The 19,768-nt window shown below is 43.2% G+C and overlaps 1 protein-coding gene and 1 long non-coding RNA gene across 5 annotated transcripts in view; one reads left to right on the top strand and one right to left on the bottom strand.

The window, feature by feature from the left end:
- Positions 1–11,700, bottom strand: part of Cenpf (centromere protein F) — a 48,011-nt gene extending 36,311 nt beyond the window's left edge. Inside the window, exons 1-7 of one of the 4 annotated variants that reach the window (XM_027418715.2) lie at positions 11,574–11,700; positions 9,315–9,508; positions 7,935–8,131; positions 6,906–7,027; positions 6,450–6,541; positions 3,855–4,143; positions 2,585–2,787 (exon numbers count right to left, since the gene is read on the bottom strand). In XM_027418715.2, the coding sequence (XP_027274516.1) occupies positions 2,585–2,787; positions 3,855–4,143; positions 6,450–6,541; positions 6,906–7,027; positions 7,935–8,131; positions 9,315–9,476 (1,065 nt within the window). In that variant the 5' untranslated portion in view covers positions 9,477–9,508; positions 11,574–11,700. Of the gene's footprint in view, positions 1–2,584; positions 2,788–3,854; positions 4,144–6,449; positions 6,542–6,905; positions 7,028–7,934; positions 8,132–9,314; positions 9,509–10,535; positions 10,818–11,573 lie in introns of those variants that run through there. The other 3 variants (XM_027418718.2, XM_027418716.2, XM_027418719.2) reach the window with 3 other exon arrangements.
- Positions 11,701–11,901: 201 nt separating this feature from the next.
- Positions 11,902–14,614, top strand: LOC107979256. The gene is made up of 2 exons (XR_003486043.1): positions 11,902–12,354; positions 13,735–14,614. It is a non-coding gene; the product is annotated as an uncharacterized LOC107979256 (long non-coding RNA).
- Positions 14,615–19,768: the final 5,154 nt, after the last annotated feature.

The following is a 19,768-nucleotide window of genomic DNA, read 5'->3' as shown; positions in this document are numbered from 1 at the left end:
AGTTGGGCAGATTTGAAACTGAGTTGGGGAGAAAGGAGAATCCAAAAGGTACTGAAATAAAACTGAATCTTAAGGACCTGGAGGATTAGTAGAAAGATGAAAGCTAGAGTCAGAGTCTTAGCACTCTCCAAGTCATAACCTCTAACAATAATCTCATTAGAGACCTCACCAAATATGACAAGTAGAACAAAGATCCTTAATCACCAAAACAAGATAAATATTGTTATTATAGGAAGTCCTGGCTACACAGAGATTCAACTCAAAATTAGCAGAGTTGAATACAAACTCAATAAATAATAAGCGCTGATAACAGCAATTAATATTATAAATTCACCTTGACCCAGGTATTAAGCCAAACCTTTTACAAAAATCACCTCAATCTTTACAAACCTTAGCACAACAGTATTTTAAGTAATAATATTACTTCAAAAAAGGAAAAGAGAATACAGTCTTACCTCAACAGCAACAAATACAGTTTCTGAACATTACTTTGAAATAAACAATGACTAGAAAGAGGAAGCAGACTAATGAGTGTTTGAGAGTCTATAAATATCAAAAATACTGGAGAGAAAACAAAACAAAATGAACAAACAAATCTCAACCCAGAAATACCCTTCAGGAATGAAGAGGGATAAACACATCTTTAAATAAAGGGAAACTAAGACCTTGTGGACAACAAACACACCCTAACAATGGAACAGGAAGCACTTTAAGGAGAAAGGTAAAGATCAAAAAGGAACCCTGCCAGAATTTAGAAGGGAAGAAAGCATTCATCTGACATTTTTAAGTGTCTGACAATTTCATAAAAAATGTAATACAGCCAATATAGTTCCAAGTGTAAGTTAAAAAGCCATTTAAGACGACTATAAATGGGGGAGAATATAAACAAGGGAGGCAAATGTGTCATATTAATGCTGGCAAAATAAATATACAATAGCCTATGAATCCTATAAAATGTTTATGTAATCCACTAAAAGGTAAGAAACATGTTTCAATAAAAAAAAAAAAACAGAAAGCAAAATAAAAGTCGAAGGCTTAAGTATGGCAAATAATAACATTAAATATAAATGAGCTAAATTCACCAATTAAACAGTAGGCGACCCAATTGTATGCAAAACATACATCAAAGACAACATAGGTAGAATGAAATTAGGAAGACAGAAATACAGAAATTTGACCACTCAGATAAAAACATCAACCACTGTAATCCCCTCAGTAGGAAACAAATAATTTTGTTAAGTTATTAAAGAAACTGAATTTAAAATATCAAAATTTCCATGAAAAAAATCTCTAGGCCTGGTTTATTTCACAAGGGAATTCTACTCAATCCATAAAGAAAGATACATCAATGGCATTTTCTTCCAGAAAAAGGATAGAACAGTTCCCAGTTCATTTTATGAATCCAAGATTACCCTGATAACAAGTATCATATGAAGATGGAAGAAAAAAAGAAAATGCCAAACAATAAATACCTCTCATGAAAATAAGACACCCCAATCCTTAACAAGTTATTGGCAAATAAAATTCACATGTAAGTAAAAAGTTACATGCCATAATCATGTGGGGCTTTTTCCATGTGAGTATCTGAAAACCAGTCAGTATAATCAGCCACATTAGTAAGCTACTGCTGCATACAGCTAAATGTGAACCTTCAATGACTTTAAACAAAATTTTAATTAGGGAAGAAAAAGGAACCTGCCCATGGAAAGCAGAGACCCAGTTCGAATGCAACAATTTTCACCTATAGATTCAGAAATGGTGTTTATTAAAGAAAAAAAATCCTCAGGGACACCTCAGACACGGTTTTTCGAGGATCTCTGTAATTCTAATAGCCAAGTGAAAGAACCCTATGCCTAGAACATAATAATGACACCAGAAGGGCCCTGAGGAAGATGCCAGAAGAGAGTAAATGGCAAGAAAAAACATAAATTGGAGGGAAAGTGGGTATTTAAAATAGAATGAGATGGGCCCAGAGAGATTGGGTACAGAAAGCACCAAATACACCATGGTTGGTTTTGGAAGGTAATTCACTTCTCCATGTTACCACATAGTAATCGGTTGTTTGCTTTATTTTTTTTTTAATATTACTTATTATACTATTTTCTGGATTTATTTTACTGCTATTATACTCTGCCTCCACAGGGTAATAATTTTTGCTGCTCTACATATCCCCAGGACTAGAATAACATGCAGCAACACTCAGTAAATAACCAAGTGAATGACAGAGTACATTAGTGAAGACAAATGACAGAAAAAAAAAAACAGAAAAACCTGAGGTAGGTTTGAGCTAAAGAAACAAGCCCTCAAATAATGACCTCACTTAAGAAAAGTCTTTGGCAGCATGTATCTACTGAGTCCAGGGGCAGATCACCTAAATGCCATCCTGTGTCCTGAACTATCCCCTCCAGCTGCAGTAATCCTCCTATGCCACTTGAGTGCCAAAACATTCTTGACTGTGACAGCTGGAAAGGCACTTGCAAGACAGGTCCCATTATCTACCCCTCTGCAGACAGCATGGGCTTTCAAAGACCTTTACCCACAACTACTTTATAAATTTCTCAATCATTCATGGGAAGTCAAGTACCTTGGCTGCTGCCTGGTCGCACTGTGCTGAGGTTCTCACTAGCTCATCCCTGGTTTTGTTCAAAACTTTCTCTTTTTCAGTTAATTCCATTTTTGTTTTCTCCAACAGTAGTTGTAACTCTTGAAATTTATTCACTTGGCCTTTCATTTCCTTTTCTTGTCCTTGTAGGCGTAGTTCCAACTCATTCATCTTGCTTTTTAGGTCTGAAAGCACAAAAGAAAAGAACATTCTAATTTATATCAAGACACACATATACATAATGTTCACAACTTATTTATTTTACCTACTCTGAATCTTTGGTGAGATAACTCTAATAAACATTAAATACAGAAACTATGTTAATTGGATTTAACTTCAACAGTCAGCATCTCCATTGACATGCTTATTTAAATAACCCACGGAAGGCAGAGAAATATATTTTCTTATGTCTTCAAAGAGGAGCAAAAGGAGGATGCTTTGCAAGCAGCACCTTATGGTGGTATAGTGCTGACCACAAGCAATGCCCTGTGTAGTTATCACTTGACTTTAGACACTGGACATTAATATTTGCTTTATGCCCATATCAATACAAATTCATGCTAGGCTGTGGGATACTCACCTTCCTACAGTGCCTGGAAGCTTTGCCTCCACTGAAGATCAAGACAGTGTAAACCTCACATAGTGCCAAAATTAACAATGTTATCCCTCCCTTTTCCTGCATAAGCAATACTAGTTCCAATGGCATTGGCAGTGCGACAACTCTCACCAGCAAACACTGATGACGATTCTCAATATATCACAGCACTGGAAATTATCATAGTCCACAGAGTGGATTCCAAAACACCACCTGGTATGCTTGGCTGTCAGCTTCAGTGTGGTACAGCAGCCAAGGTTACAGGTTTGCTCCCATATGGACAGCCTGGCAGCACAGGGAAGAGCTCTTTTGCATATACACACCACACCTCTGGCCAAGGCTTCTCAGACCACAGGCTTGTTCTAAGGGCCTCAACAGAGCCAACTAAGAAGCAATGAAGAGTGCAAACTTGTAACCAACCTACTCATTCTGCTTTTTAAAAAATAAGTCAGAGCCTCTCAGTCTACTTTTAAAGACTCACAGTGCCACATTTTCAATACAAATACAAGTGCATTCCAAAACTGTCATTCTTTTGTCATTACAGAAATGGACCACATTAGTCTGGGGAGTAAACTACCAATGTGTCTAACAAAATATACAATGCACATCCCAGACTGAGGAAAACCTCCATTTAAACTTAAGTTATGTTAAAGTTACCCTGATTCTGGGCCTTGACCTGTTCCAAAAGCTGAGAACTACTGGGATCGTCACAAAAGCTGCTACTGCAGTCTCTTTTCCCTGTTTGCAGACTTGATCTGTTAGGAGTCACTTCTTCTCCCCAAAAATGAGAAGCGGAGACATCTCTCCTAAGTGGAGTTTTCAGAGAACTAGATGAAAGGTGGCTTGGGGTCTTTTCCTGTTGCCAAGAAAATACTGATGAGGATGCCTGATGTCTTGCAATGTCCCGGTGGTTCATGGTGGCTTGGGGAACAGGCTGGCTCACGTTCTGTAGAAATAGAAACTCTTTACAGCCCTCTTAAAAATAACTCAATTTCTTTATCTCTCCCTGTCTCCCCAGTGTTCTGTAATCACATTACTGCTGACCCACATGCCCAAACCTGGAAATCTCAATATTCAGGGCTATTTCTTCTTTCCAGACAGAACATGAAGCCATAATCCCATGATGATGGAGCTTGCACAGCAAATACTGAACGCTAATCCAGGGTAGGATATCATAAATTCCAAGACCTAGCAGGGCAAAGTCCTAACAATCAGACCTCTCAGCACTGAAGGGCGAAAGAGAACTAATGCCATCTGAGGTACCATCAATCCACAAGGGCTAAATCTTGGTACTACTTACCATTATTCACCTCCATTTTAAATTCCAAACTTGGCTTTCCTTTCCCCAGAAACCTTTACATTAAGTATCAACCTATAGAACTGTCACTAATCTCACATTTCATTATCTGCTAATGCACCCCAGAAACATCAACAAGTACTTGTAGCCTGTGGAGACAGATGCATGTTACTGTCATAACAAGCACTCCTCTGACTACTGGAGTGGGTCAATGGCTATAGAAATTCACACTCCTTATAGGAGCAGAACATACCAATGAAGCAGCACATTTCTCTAGGACAGGTTAGAGAATTTAGTTTTATTTATCTTGGAAAGCAGTGCCTTGGTACAACAATCCTGGTGACCTTAAAACACTGTTGAAGGATGTGTAAAGAAATAGGTATCGCGGCATGCCTTTAATCCCAGCACTCAGGAGGTAGAGACAGGTGGATCTCTGTGAGTTCCGAGACCAACCTGGTCTACAAGAGCGAGTTCCAGGACAGCCTCCAAAGCTACACAGAGAAACCCTGTCTTGAAAAAAAAAAAGAAAGGAAGAAAGGAGGAAGGAAGCAAGGAAGAAAGGGAAGGGAAGGGAGGGAGGAGGGAGGGAAGGAGGGAGGGAGGGAGGGAGGGAGGGAGGGAGGAAGGAAGGAAGGAAGGAAGGAAGGAAGGAAGGAAGGAAGGAAGGAAGGAAGGGGTACCTTTCGATCCTCAATATTTAGTTACCTACTTATAAATTCTGCCTTAAGTTGTTTGAATTGTGACCTCTCAAATTTCTGTTTGGCAGTAATGTACATTGATACCCAACTAGGTTTTGTTTGGGGGCTTTTGTTGTTCTTGTTTCAGAAAATGAAACAACGTGCACAGCAATGGCAATGGACTCTTCCAGATCAGGTTTTTGAGGGTGGCCTCTGAAGTTGTAAGGGTTTTGAAATCCTGACTTTTCACCCACTTCCCTGCTTACTGACCCATAATAAAATGGAGTTTATAGCTAAAGGTGTAGCACAGTTGGTAGAGTGCTCAGCATACATGAAGCCCTACATTCTACCCACAATACAACACAAACCGAGTTTAGCGGCACACACCTGTGGTCCTAACACTCTGCAAGTAAGGCAGGAGGTTCAGATCTTCAAGGCAATCCTCCTCAGCTACTTGATAAGTTTGAGGCCAGTCTCAGACAGGAGACTGTCTCAAAACACAAAACAAACAAACCAAAAAACCTACGGGCAACTATCTTAAAAAAAAAAAAACAGAACACTGTGTTGCCAACATTCTTCCCTGAAATGAGAATTTTACCAGTAATGACCCTCAAAACTCAGTTCTTATAGTAACCACATTCCACCAGGGAAGTCAGCCAGCAAGTATCAGGACAAAGGAGTAATTCCCAAGTCCTTCTCTCTCTAAATAGGGTCCCTAATCTTGGTTTTAACAAGGTAAAATGGATTTGGTGCACTCATGAACATTTAATACTTGGAGATAAAACTAACCTCACCTAGTGTCTTTAGTTTTTGTTTTAGGACAAGGTCTTAAACATGTAGGTCAGGAAGGCCTGGAACTCAAGAGCCTTCTTTCTGCCTCAGTCTCCTGAGTGCTGAGATTACAAGCATATTCCACAATGCCCAGCTTTCTCCTATCTATTTTAATTTTATTTGTGTAATAGGGAAGTGCGTACAGGAACATATATATTGCAGCACCTGCATGCAGGTCAAAGGGTAACTTTCAGGAGCCAGTTTTCTCCTTCCCCTATGGGGTTCTCCACTGATTGAATTCAGGTAGTCAGGTTGGGACAGCAAGTGCTTTGACCTGATGAGCCATCTTGCTGACCGTTTTAAAACAAACAAAAATAATCACTACCAGTGATCCCTGAAATTCTTCTCCACGTAAGAGAAATACGCCAGCCCTACACCACTCTTCTTCTGCTACAGCAAAGAGCTCTACAGACTGAACGTCTTCTGCAGGGACCACATTGAACTTACTTTAGCATGCAAAGCTTTAATCTCTGCCTCTAATTTTTTCCGTTCTTCAACTTCTTTATTATATTTTTCTTTTAGATCTTCATATGTGGAACCTAAACACAGACAATCAAATAAGAGTTTATGTGAACTAATCATTTCGGAAATGAATGAACAGATCAGCAATGACTACACTAAATAAATCTCGAAATAAGCATTTAAATAGAAAGAAGACTGAAGCAACATGCCAAAATACTGACCAAATTCCTCAAAATTGAGGTTCCTCTCGTTTCTCTCATGTTCTGAAACTTTTAAAACACACTGCAGAAGGGTATCCCTCAACATAATTCAACAAACATGCAATTGGGGATGACATTTTTGAAACACCAAAATTAAAAGCTAAATTCAAATGTGGACTAATCCATTGCTCTTGCAGAATTCAAAACTCAAAACTTGTTTATAACAAATAAAAATCTTTACCAATATAACACTGACTTGGTGTGAGTGGAGTTGTAAAAAGTTTTTGGGGTGTACTGCATGGATTCAGAGAAACATCCATAGACTGTATGGCTTGGTGGCTTCTTTCAAGTTCAGATTTACACCTGTTAAAAAAAGAACCCAAGAGACCAACAAGACAGATTACAACAAAGGCTACAGAGTACCAATGCTATACATTCCTAGAGAACAAAAGAGCATATGAAAACTTTGCCTCTAAGAATCCTTTTATCCAATAGACATCTAGTGAGCTTAGTTTTTAAGCCATATGTAAAATGTAGTACCCTGTCTTCAAAATATTATGAAGACCTAGTACTATAAAGCACCATAGCAGCAAAGAGGTTTAGAAGACTGGGGCTGCATTCCAAGCAAATCTTATGTTCCATCTAAGCCAAAGTAAATACAAAAGAGCTCAGAACTTCAGAAGTACAGGTTCTAACTATGAAAACAGAGACATTACTTATGATAATCATGTTAAAACAAGAGACTTGGGGTGAGCAGGTTGACTCAGCAGGTAAAGGCATTTGCTGACAAGCCAGACAACCCAAGTTTGATCTCAAGACCCATAAGTAGAAGGGGAGAATTGACTCCCAAAAGTTGTCCAATGACTTCCATGTGTGCATGAGCACACAAATAAATGTAATAAAAAATTTAGAGACTCGATATACAGACATTATATGGCATTTTAAAAAGAGATGAACAAATTAAATTAACATTACACATCTAGAAAGGATTGTGGCTAGAAATGCTACCCAACCACATTAGGGGCTCTTCTGCTCCACCTAGACAGAAAGCAAGGCAAGTGACGGTCTCTGGCTACTTTAGTTTCCCCGAGTAGTTGGCAAAAGATGCCACCTAGTGTTGGTCTTTCTGTATACTGGGACCCTTATCCCTGCAAGTTTTAATAACTCTTATGTGAGCCTAGAAGTTACTATTCCTCAGCCTTTGGCCAGGCTCTCAGCTGGGGGTCTGAGATCCTTGGCACTGAAGTCCATACAAATGTTACTCAGTTACCGCTTAAGTTCCTGTTCCAGTTTTTCTATTTGTTTTTTGCATGAGCTCAGTTGACCTTCTTGAAAATTCACTTTCGACTCTTTAACCTGAAGTTCATGAGAAACCTTCTGCTTCGCTTTCTCCAAATTTTCACATATTTCCATCAGTCTTTGATTTTCCCTTTTCAGGTCTGCACCCTCTGTTTTTCCATCTTCAACCTAACAGAGATTGGTGACAAGAAAATAGTTTTGTTATATACTTACCAAGTATTCCGTGTAAGTCTGACTCTACAACTAACTTTGTGGGACATGGTAGTAACAACACACCCCAGGGTGGGGGTGGGGTGTGATGCTTCATGAACAGAGACTTTTTTAATTTTTTGGTTTTTCGAGACAGGGTTTCTCTGTATTGCTTTGGAGCCTATCCTGGCACTTGCTTGGTAGACCAAGCTGGCCTTGAACTCAGAGATCCACCTGCCTCTACCTCTAGAGTGCTGGGATTAAAGTCAGCACCACCAACACCCGGCCAAACAGAGACATTTTAAATGGGCAAACCTGAGCGTATAAAGTTCTATAAAGTCACATACGATACTATTTTTTGATGTCCTTTCAAGAATTGAAAATAAAGGGCTGGAGTGATGGCTCAATGGATAAGAGCAATTTCCTGCTCTGATAAGGACCTGGGTTCAGTTTCCAGAACCCACATTCCATGGCTCACAACTGTCTACAAATCCCATTCTATGGGATCCAACTTCCCTTTCTGAGCTCTTGGACCTACACTAATGGGTTGTACATATAATCAGCCAGGCAGGCAGGCAGGCAGGCAGGCAGGCAGGCAGGCAGGCGCGCATGTGCGCACACACACACACACACACACACACAAAATTTTAAAGAGAATTTAAAAATAAACCTTATAAGTTTTCCTGAACAGTTCACTTTCAAGTTTCACCAAGGAAGCCAGTTATTTTAAGAAATGGGAAAAAAAATCCTTCCATAAGCAAAAATAAATTAGATGCCATGATTGTACCACCACACAGTTGGTTAACAGGTTGTTTTGTTTTTAAAGAAGTATTACGTTTTCATTTAATACCCCTGAAGAGATGATGTTGGAAACTCCAAAGTAAAAAGCTGTCAGAGAGAGTTCTCTCCATCTAAAGCGTAAAAAACGCCATACCAGTCCAGATCTGAAGCCACATACTTGGCCTTATTGCACCTGGCAAAAAAGCCATTTCCCAAACAGAAGTTAAAATGAAATTAAGCCCTAATGATCAGCAGGTGAGCAGCAATAAAACCACAGATGAATAAAACCTGAGGCAACTTCAAATGTCTGAGTGAGAGACAAGATTCCTTTTCTACAAGTGAACTAATCCAAAAGGAAGCACACTGCTTCAGAAAGTGGTACCTTTTGCTTCTGCTTCTGCAGTGCAGCTTCCAGAGAGTCAAGCTGAAACTGCCTCTGCTGCTTTTCTTTCTTCAGTTTGTCCAGCTGTCCTTCAAGCTCTTGAATTTTCTGAAGGGCTCGAGTAGGGAGACCTTCCTTCCATTCTTCCAGTGCCCAGCTCATTTTGTTTTATTTTTCAAGCATTTGTAAGTAACCTGAAAAGAATAAAGTCAGAAGAGGAAACTCTGATTATATAGCATACTTATTTGTGTTGTAATGCAAAAAGCAGCGCTCAAGAGAAAGATGCCATGTGACAGAGCTTGGGTGGAGGGGTTTCTTATTTAGGGGAAATAAATGGGAAAAGGGGGGAGGGGAGGCAGAGGTCAGCCTCTGGGGACAGGAGCAGCAATACAGAAAAGAGAGGCAGAGAAGGGGTAGGGGAGAGAGAGAAACAGGAGAGGGAGGGAGGGAATGAGTAGGGCCCTTTTAAAAGGGAACAATGTAGTATATGTGTGCATCCTGTCAGAACCCCAAGGGCAGGCCAATACAAATGCCTAACAATTTGGTTTTCTCCTCATTTATTTTCCAGTTTTCAGCTCTTATAACTACTTGCTTTATATAAAACATGTAAAACAGATCCTGCCTATTCGAAAGAGAAGAATGACATTATTTTACACATTCTCTTCCACTTCTTCACATCATCCCCCCTCATACTTTACATCCTCAAGGAGGCCTTTTCTGCAAGCCCTAAACAGGGTGCAGTCTCCAGTCAGGCTCTCACGAGGGACCTAGCTGCTTCCACGATGTTATCGGTTAGGTTCACACATGCATCAGCAGAGAGTGGATGCCAGGTTATGACCAGGACCACGTCATAGGTGGTAAAGGCACACTCCAGATGAAAAAGAAACAAGAGCACAGACAGGGACTCAAAGCACATTTCAGCCCTCCCACTGTTACTTAGTAACACAACCTTGGGCAAACCATTCAACTGTTCTTTGCCTCCAGGGTCTCTCATTTATAAAAAGGCAGCACCTTCCTGGAGCATCAAAACTGCATCTCCTAGTACATTTTATGTGCATGGTAACCGTTGTGTCAGTTTCCCCAGATATACTTCAGCCTATGCTAAAAAAGGAAGTTCGGATTACTGCCTTCTGAGCCACCGCTGCGTATGTATGCTGAGACTGTATCTAACTGTAAATATTTTGAAAAAAAAAAAAATATTTTCAAAAGTTAAACAAGTACCCTGACATGTTAGGTATCCAGCCTTGAAAACTATTTTTGCTGCCAGCTTCACTGTTTTTCTCCCAGGTCTCAGAAGACGACGTCAGTAACTCCACCACCAAATTCTCACAGTAGCTGCTGAAAGGAATATGGCCTCTCAAGGAACAAAGGACAATACACCAAAAATCACACACTAACTGCTTAACAACTCAGCCAGATGCCAAAATCATTCAAAGATGCCACAGCCATGGAGGGGGGGGAGGCAAGCCTTTAACCCCAACAGTCAGGAGACAGAGAAACAGCCGAGTTCAAGGCCAGCCTGGTCCTCAGAGATAGTTTCAGGACAGCCAGGACTACACAGAGAAAACCCATCTTGAAGAGAGCGGAAATACAGACATACATACGTACATCCATCAATAAACGACGGTGTGCCCGACTTAAAAGAGAGGGGAAATAAATGAATAAATAAATTGATGAGTGAATGAATAAATAAATAAATAAATAAATAAATAAATAAAGTGATGGGGCAGAAATGAAAAACGAGCAAGGGAAACCAGCAGGTTGCTTTTCTAACTCAAAATTCGGCCAACAGCCAGCCAGCTACATAACACTTGTGTGCAGACAGACACGCACACAGAGACGCACGCAAGCACGCACACGTCCTTTTCCACGGGACCCCCTAACTGTCGTCCGGTGTCGACCAATTTAGCTAACGCGGATCCCCGGAGCAAAAGACGTGAAGCCAACAAATGGGAAACGGGAAAGAGTAAAGGGCTGAGGCGGTCGGGGCGGGCGGAGGGCGGCGACCCTCTGGAGGGGAGCCGTCCACCACAGCGGTTCTCTCAGGCGCTCACACCGGGTGTGAAGCAGCGCCGGGAGAGGTGACCGTGTCTGGGGTTGTGGGGAGGGGACGGGAACGCGTCCCGGAAGGGGCGCGGACAGCCTCGCTCCCCGGTCCTCCGTCAGCGTCCACCCCTCCCGCTGCCGAGCGACGGCGAAGCTTCTGGAAGCCGTGAGAGAGGGCGGCGGATGGGGCTCGGGGCGGGGGCCGCTGCTCACCTGCGTCCCTCACAGAACCCGGCTCCAGGCCCGCTCGCCCGCTCGCCTCCCCGCGCGCCGCGCTCCGCACGCGGCAGCCGCTCCTCACCGCCCCGTAGCCCGGCGTCGTTCAAACTGCCCGCGGCCGCCGCCCCCTTCCCCTCGCCGGCTTCCGGTCCCGCCCCGCCCGCCTCCACGCCTATTGGCCACCGGGAGACGCTTCCGCCCAATCCGCGCCCGTGCGCCCGGCGAGCCGCCTCCGATTGGCTCCTTCGGACGGCTGTTGAAAAAACAAGCCGTGGCCGCCGCGGCCACCGCGCGCGCGCTGCGCAGACCCCGATGCGCTGGCGTTGCCTGGAGACGGGCGCCGCGTGCTGCGAGCGGCCGGCCGGCGGGCGGCGGCGGCTTTGAACCGCGGCCGGCCCTGAGCACCGCGCTGGGCGAGCTGAGGAGCAGGAGGCGGGGTGGGGGCGGCCGCTCACGCGCTACCGGAAGGACCGAGACCCCGGCGCGGCTCTGTGAGGCGAGCGTCGCTGTGTAAAAGTTGGCGGGGAAGCCGAGTCGGCGGGCGAGCACCCGCTGTAGCCGCCCCGCCCCGCCCCGCCCCGAGGATGGCGTTTGGAGCAGCCTGGGCTCCACAGCGCGAGACAGGCCAGCCGGGGTTCTAGACATACGTGGTCCCGGTGCAAAAAATTAAAAGATAACCGAACTGACGCACAGACTGACAAAATAATCTGAAACTGACTCTAGACGTGCGGGCAAAATCTCACTGTTTTCAACCTGAAGATGACTCCTTAGCTGGGTGAGAATTGAGGGGAAGGTTTTCCCATCAGACTCAGATATTCACAAGACTCTTCGAAATTGAATGTACTCCAACCGTTTTTATGAAGCCCAGGTTTGTGTGTGTGTGAGAGAGAGAAAGAGACAGAGAGTGTTCCTTCCCTATTCAAAAAACAAGCATTTAATGCCCTATGTACGTATCAATTACACATAGTACTTTTCATTGTTACATTTTCATATATGGATATGTATGTCTCCTCTACCCTAAAACCTATTCCTCTTTCCAGCCAGACCTCTGTGTGTGTGTGTGTGTTGTGTGATGTGTCATTGGATTTCATTAGGGCTGCTTACAGGAGCGTGGGTAAACAGACTAGAGTTTTGTTTCTCACTAGTCTTCCCTCATCAGCCCTTATCTGTTAAGTCCTCGGGGACAGGTGAGATCCATAAACCCCCAACACATAAGCCTCTAAAGGCAGGAACAAACTAGGAATTGGGAAGTTGGTGCGTCCTCTCAATAAATTCCAAACTTCCTCTGACCCCTTTGCCTGTCATTAGATTATTCCTGCAGCTTAGTCTGAACCTGCTTCCCTTTTCACTGAAATCATGCTGATCCTTCAGTACCCAGTACAAACACAGCTTTCTTCCTAAAACTGCCATGCTGGCTTATGTCAGCCTGACACAAGCTAGAGTTATCTGAAAAGAGGGAGCAACAATTGAGAAAATGCCCCCATGAGATCCAGCTGTAGGGCATTTTCTTAATTAGTGACTGATGCCCAGGGCCCAGTCCATTGCAGGTGGTGCCATCCCTAGGCTGGTAGCCCTGGGTTCTCTTATGAAAGCAGGCTGGGCCTGGCATTGGTGGCACACGCCTTTAATCCCAGCATTCGGGAGGCAGAGGCAGGGGGATCTCTGTGAGTTCGAGGCCAGCCTGGTCTCCAGAGTGAGTGCCAGGATAGGCTCCAAAGCCACACAGAGAAACCCTGTCTCGAAAAACCAAAAAAAGAAAGAAAGGAAAGAAAGAAAGTAGGCTGACAGACTGATAGCTGGGAAACCAGCATGGGCCTGATCCAGACCCCCTGAATGTGGGTGTCAGTGAGGAGACCTTGGAAATCTATGGGGCCCCATGTAGTAGATCAGTACTTATCACTAGCATAGGAATGGACTTTAGGAGCCCATCTCACATGGAGGGAGACTCCCTGAGCCTAGACACAAGGGGGTTGGCCTAGGCCCTATCCCACAGATTATGACAGACTTTGAAGACTGGCTATGGAAGGCCTCACCCTCCCTGGGGAGCAGAAAGGGTATGGGATAGGTAGGGCATTAGTTGGGGGGGGGGTAAAGTGGGAAGGAGAGGGACCTGGGATTGACATGTAAAATAATTTTCTTCCTAATAAAAAAATAGAATCTGAAATGAAAAAAAAGCAGGCTGAGCAAGCCATGAAGAGCAAGCCAGTAAGCAGCACCCGTCCGTGGCCACTGCATCGCTCCTGCCTCCAGCCCTGCTTGAGTTCCTGCCGCCAGCCCTGCTTGAGTTCCTGCCCTAACTTCCTTCAGTGGTGAACAGTGATGTGGAAATACAAGCCACACAAACCCTTTTCTCCCCAGGTTTCTTTGGTCATGGTGTTTCATCATAGCCATAGTCTCCCTGACTAAGACAACCAGCCTATTCCCAACCTCTCTTATTTGTTTCCTGGATCTTTCTTAGAGTTTAGTTTTAAAATTTCACTTTGGGGATTTTTGCCATGTCTTAGATTGTTCCCCAAGATCATATTCAAAAGTTCCTTTCGAATAAAACCCAATTTATCTTTGCCACCACAGTTAAAACTCCCTAGTGCCTTTGCACATAGTAGTTTGTAAGCCAGATCATCTTTGGGGATAAAAGTGCAGTCTGGCCGGGCGTTGATGGCACATGCCTTTAATCCCAGCATTCGGGAGGCAGAGGTAGGTGGATCTCTGTGAGTTCGAGACCAGCCTGGTCTCCAGAGCGAGTGCCAGGATAGGCTCCAAAGCTACACAGAGAAACCCTGTCTCGAAAAAACCAAAAAAAAAAGAGTGCAGTCTGGGGAAGGGGCTGGTCCTACACTTTCCTTGTTCCACTGGTTCTCAGGATAATAATTCTGTTACTATTTATCTTAGAAAACAGAACTAAAAAAAATACAGGATTTTTAAAGTTTGAGTGCAAACTATTAATTAGCAGATGACTGTCAAATTACCACTGTTTAGCCAAGCCTTGTGCCATATTTTATAATAAGCAATTAAAAATCATTTTCTCATACAAGGAAGCTGTGTAATGTGATTATTCTAGATGTTTTTGTAATATTCCTTGTCTTCAGTTGTTTGGTTATTTCGAGTACTGGAAGTTTAAAGATGGGCCCCATCCAGCTAAACAATGTGTCCTTTGACAGTCTGCTTTTGTCTCCTTGCTTTTCTCATTGTCAGTCCCGTGTGTCAGTGATCCAGGTCTCCGTCTGAGGACCATTCATCTACCACCTTACTTTCTATGACTCAGTGCCTGTTAGCCTTCCCATCTTTCCTTTTCCAGCTTAAACTGCAGCATCTGCCATCCAAACCCTCGCCATTGCCCTTCGTTCTGTCTCCCAGATGTGTACATGCACCCACACAGTTGCTCTCATCTTTCTTAGGAGCTCGGCTGTGCATGCCGAAGGAAAGAAGTCCCAAGATGTGACTAGTAACTCCGCCACCATACCACTCCCCAAAACTTGCTCCAAATTTTAGAATTTCTCCAACCTCCTCTGACTACACCTTCATGCCCACCCTTAGGAGCAGAACTCATCTCATGTAAGATGTCACACATCAAATTTCCTGTCACCCAAACAGCCACAGGAAATGTTTCTCATTCTGCCAGGTTCAACTTGAGTGATGTAACACAGTTTTCTCAGGAGTTCCCTTTCTCAATGATGCAGGATGACTACATATTTGCCTTTAAAAGTAAATATTCTTGGGATTGGAGGGTGGCTCAGCAGTTAAGAGCACTGGCTGCTCTTGCAGAGGACCTGGGTTCAGGAGCACCTACATGGTAGCTCACAGCTGTAGGGGAAGCTGTAGCCACGCCTTCTTAGGGGCTGGCTACAGGAGTACCTGAGGGCTTGTGAGGGCGTGGTCAGAGTGAGTAGGGGGACTGCGTTTCGGTTTCTCTTTTTGCTTCTTGCTGTACAGACTACCACCGGCTGGCTGGTTCGCTCTGTAAGTAAGGCTTTTCCCTATTAAATACCCTTATATTTCTACCTGACTCCGTATTGGTAATTTCCTACTATACACAGCCTTGTGTATCTCTAGTTTCAGGGAAATCTGGCACCTTCTCTGTCTCTACAGGCATCGAATATGCACAGACATACATGCAGACAAAACATGCATGCACCTGCTCTCTCATGGCATCTCTGCTCGAGTTCTATTTCTCTTTTGGGCTCATTAGGATACTTGTTACACACCTTCTAATCAAAAGTGCTTTTATAGAAAGCCATCTCTCCCTCTCTGAATCATGGGGGCCAAACGGTTTCTTTCAGCAGCGTCTTGACTTAGAACATTTTCTGATGAACACATCTTCCCATATGGTCATGTGATTCTCTCCTCCACTGTTGTCAGTGCCACAAGAAAGCCACCCCGGCTGGGTGATGGTGGTGATTTCGGTTTGTTTATTTGGGTTTTATTTAGAACCAATTGTTAGTATTGGGTAGAATATATTTTTCCATCTCATTTCCGACTTCTTTGCATCTATATGTTTTAGTTGTTTCTCTTAACAACACACTTTGTTGTGTCATAACCCTCCTGCACATCAAGATCTTCTATTGCCATAAATTTACATAAAGTATACATTTTTAACTCTGAGGTGCAATGAATTTTGACACCTCTATAAACCACTTCTAAAGTCATAACACGTTTTTTGACACGACAGGGATCCATGTTCCCTTTCCCAGCTGTCCAGTCCCCAGCTCCCAGAGCCAGCCACTGACTTGGTTGGTCAGCAAGTAACAATTTACAGTGCATCTCTTTTGTTTCATAAGACTGGAATTACACTGGGTGTACTTTTTAAATTTATTTAACTTATTTATTTTATGTGCATTAGCGTGAAGGTGTCAGATCTCCTGGAACTGTAGTTACAGACAGTTGTGAGCTACCATGTGGGTCCTGGGAATCAAAACCCGGGTCCTCTGGAAGAGCAGCCAGTGCTCTTAACCACTGAGCCATCTCTCCAGCCCCCCAGGGTGTTCTTCTTAAAATCTGTTTCTCTCAGCATCTTGTATACACATCATTATTGTCCATAATTTTGGGGAATTCTTTTATTCCTTAGCACTTATTCTTTGCATAGATATAAAAATGGTCTATCCATTCATGAGAGATTATGTTGTTTCTGATTTAAAAACCATTTTAAAAATTTCCTAGGTCTTTTATGTTTTCTTCTTTGTCTCATGATAATAACTTAATCTACCTGGTAAAATTAGTTGAGAAATAATTTTCTGCTCATCTCTGAGTTTCTGTAGAATTTCCATTATTTGTGCCTTAATACTTAAGCCTACGGTTTTCTCTGGGGATGCTTTAAATTAGTAGTTAAATTTGTATTGGCTAAAGATTTTATTTTTCTAGTTTTAGTTCAGTCTGATAATTTGTTTCTTTTTTTGCTGACTTTTTTATTTAAATTAGAAACAAGATTGTTTTACATGACAATCCCAGTTCCCTCTGCCTCCCTTCCTCACCTACCACCCCCACCCCAACTAAAACCCTACCTATCACCTATCCTTTCTGCTGCCCCTGGAGGGTGAGGCCTTCCATAGGTAGTCATCGGAGTCCATTGTATCCTTTGAGATAGGGCCTGGGCCCACCCCCCACGGTGTGTCTTGGCTCAGGGAGTATTCCTCTATGTGTAGACTAGGGATAAGTACTGAACTATTACAGGAGGTCCCATAGACTTCCAAGGTCTCCTCACTGAAACCCACGTTCCTGGGGTCTGGATCAGTCCCATGCTGGTTCCCCAGCTATCAGTCTGGGGACCAAGAGCTCCCCATTGTTCAGGTCAGCTGTTTCTGTGGGTTTCACCAGCCTGGTCTGGACCCCTTTGCTCTTCACTCGTCCTTCTCTGCATCTGGATTCCAGTTCAGTTCGGTGATTAGTTGTGGGTATCTGCTTCTACTTCCACCAGCCGCTGGATGAAGGCTATAGGATGGCATATAAGTCAGTCATCAATATCATTATCAGGGGAGGGCACTTAAGGTAGCCTCTGTTGCTTAGATTGTTAGCTGGTGTCATCTTTGTAGATCTACGGACATTTCCCTACTGCCTGATTTCTCTGTAAACCTAAAACGTCTCCCTCTATTAGGGTATCTCCTTTCTTGTTTTCTTCTATTCTTCCCCTGACTCAACCTTTCTGCTCCCTCATGTCCTCCTCACCCCTCCTCTTCTCCCCTTCTCATTCTCCTAGCTCCCTCCCCCCTCCTCCCTTTCTCCCAATTTGCTCAGGGGATCTTGACCCTTCTTTCCCCTTCTCCAGGGGACCATGTATGTATCTCTTAGGGTCCTCCTTCTTTCCTAGCTTCTCTGGCAGTGTGGCTTGTAGGCTGGTAATCCTTTACTCTATGTCTAAAATCCACATATGAGTGAATACATACGATGTTTGTCTTTTTGTGACTGGGTTACTTGCTCAGAATGGTTTCTTCTAGTTCCATCCATTTTCCTGCAAATTTCAAGATTCCATTGTTTTTTTTTCTGCTGAGTAGTACTCCATTGTGTAAATGTACCACATTTTCTCTATCCATTCTTCAGTTGAGGGGCTTCTAGGATGCTTCCAGGTTCTGGCTATTACAAATAGTGTTGCTATGAACATTGTTGAACAGATGTCCTTGTTGTATGAATGTGCTTCTTTTGGGTATATGCCTAGGAGTGGAATTGCTGGATCTTGTGGTAGACTGATTCCCATTTTCCTGAGGAGTCACCAAACTGATTTCCAAAGTGGCTGTACAAGTTGGCACTCCCACCAGCAGTGGAGGGGTGTTCCCCTTTCTCCACATCCTCTCCAGCATAAACTGTCATTGGTGTTTTTGATTTTAGCCACTCTGACAGGAGTAAGATGATAATTTGTTTCTTTAAAGAAATTTTTCTAGGGGCTGAAGAGAAGGCTCAGTGATTAAGAGCACTGGCTGTACTTCCAAAGATTCTCAGTTCAATTCCCAGCAACCACAGGGTAGCTCACAACCATCTGTAATGAAGTCTGGTACTCTCTTCTGGACTGCAGAAATATATGCAGACAGAACACTGTATACATAATAAATAAATCTTTTTAAAAAAATGAAAAGAAAATTTTCTTTTTGTTTTTCTACTTGGCTTAAGTCATCAAAACTATTAGTAAATAGCTTTCCAAAGTTTTCTGTTACCATCCTTTGAATGGTTTTAAAGAACGTAGTTACAGCCGGGCGTTGGTGACACACGCCTTTAATCCCAGCAGAGGCAGGCAGATCTCTGTGAGTTCGAGACCAGCCTGGTCTACAAGAGCTAGTTCCAGGAGAGCCTCCAAAGCCACAGAGAAACCCTGTCTCAAAAAACCAAAAACAAACAAACAAACAAAAAACAAACAAAAAAATGTAGTTACAATTCTCTGTTGGTCTATGTACTTGTTAGCTAGTCTTCAATGCAGCTTTAATTTATTGATCTTTTTAAGAACCATTTTGTGTAGCCAAATATAGTGGTGTGTGCCTGTAATCCTAGCATTTATGAGTTGAGGCAGGGAAAGTGAAGGCAGCCTGAACTACATAGAAAATTCAAGGCCATCCTGGGCTTCACAGGGAAAACAAGAATCTCAAAAACCAGGATGGGAATTTAAGGGGATGGCTCAGTCAGCAAAAATGCATGCCTAGCAAGCCTGGGGACCTGTACTGGACCTCCAGAACCCACACAAAAACACAAGGTGTCCTTGTTGGAGGAAGTGTGTCACTAGGGGTGGGCTTTGAAGTTCCAAATGCTCAAGGCAGGCCTAGTCTCTCTCTCTCTCTCTCTCTCTCTCTCTCTCTCTCTCTCTCTCTCTCTCTCTCTCTCTCCTCTCCTTCCTGCAGATACAGATGTAGAACTCTCAGGCTCCAGCATCATATCTGCCACCATGCTTCCCACTATGACAACAATGGACTAAACCTTTGAACCTACAAGACAGCCCCAGTTAAATGTTTTCCTTTATGAGTTACCATGGTCATGGTTCCTCTTTACAGCAATAGAAAACCTGACTTAAGACTGTTCTAGTAACCAAAGCACTTACCACTTCTGGCAAACTAGTCCATATTCCTTCAGTCTGTTTTTCCTTCTGACTGGAGAAATTCTTCAACTCCTTTCTCGTTTCTGATGCTGTCTTACTGGCTTAGCCCCCCTCAGTTGTGACTCACATTTCCTGGTTCTGCCTGTGGATGGAGGTTTTTGATTGGACACCAAGGGCTGTAGAT

The sequence above is a fragment of the Cricetulus griseus genome, chromosome 5 (genome assembly GCF_003668045.3).
Source record: "Cricetulus griseus strain 17A/GY chromosome 5, alternate assembly CriGri-PICRH-1.0, whole genome shotgun sequence".
In the NCBI taxonomy this organism is placed as follows: Eukaryota; Metazoa; Chordata; class Mammalia; order Rodentia; family Cricetidae; genus Cricetulus; species Cricetulus griseus.
Note: the sequence above shows the minus strand (reverse complement) of the source record. Positions and strands in the feature narration are given on the sequence as shown.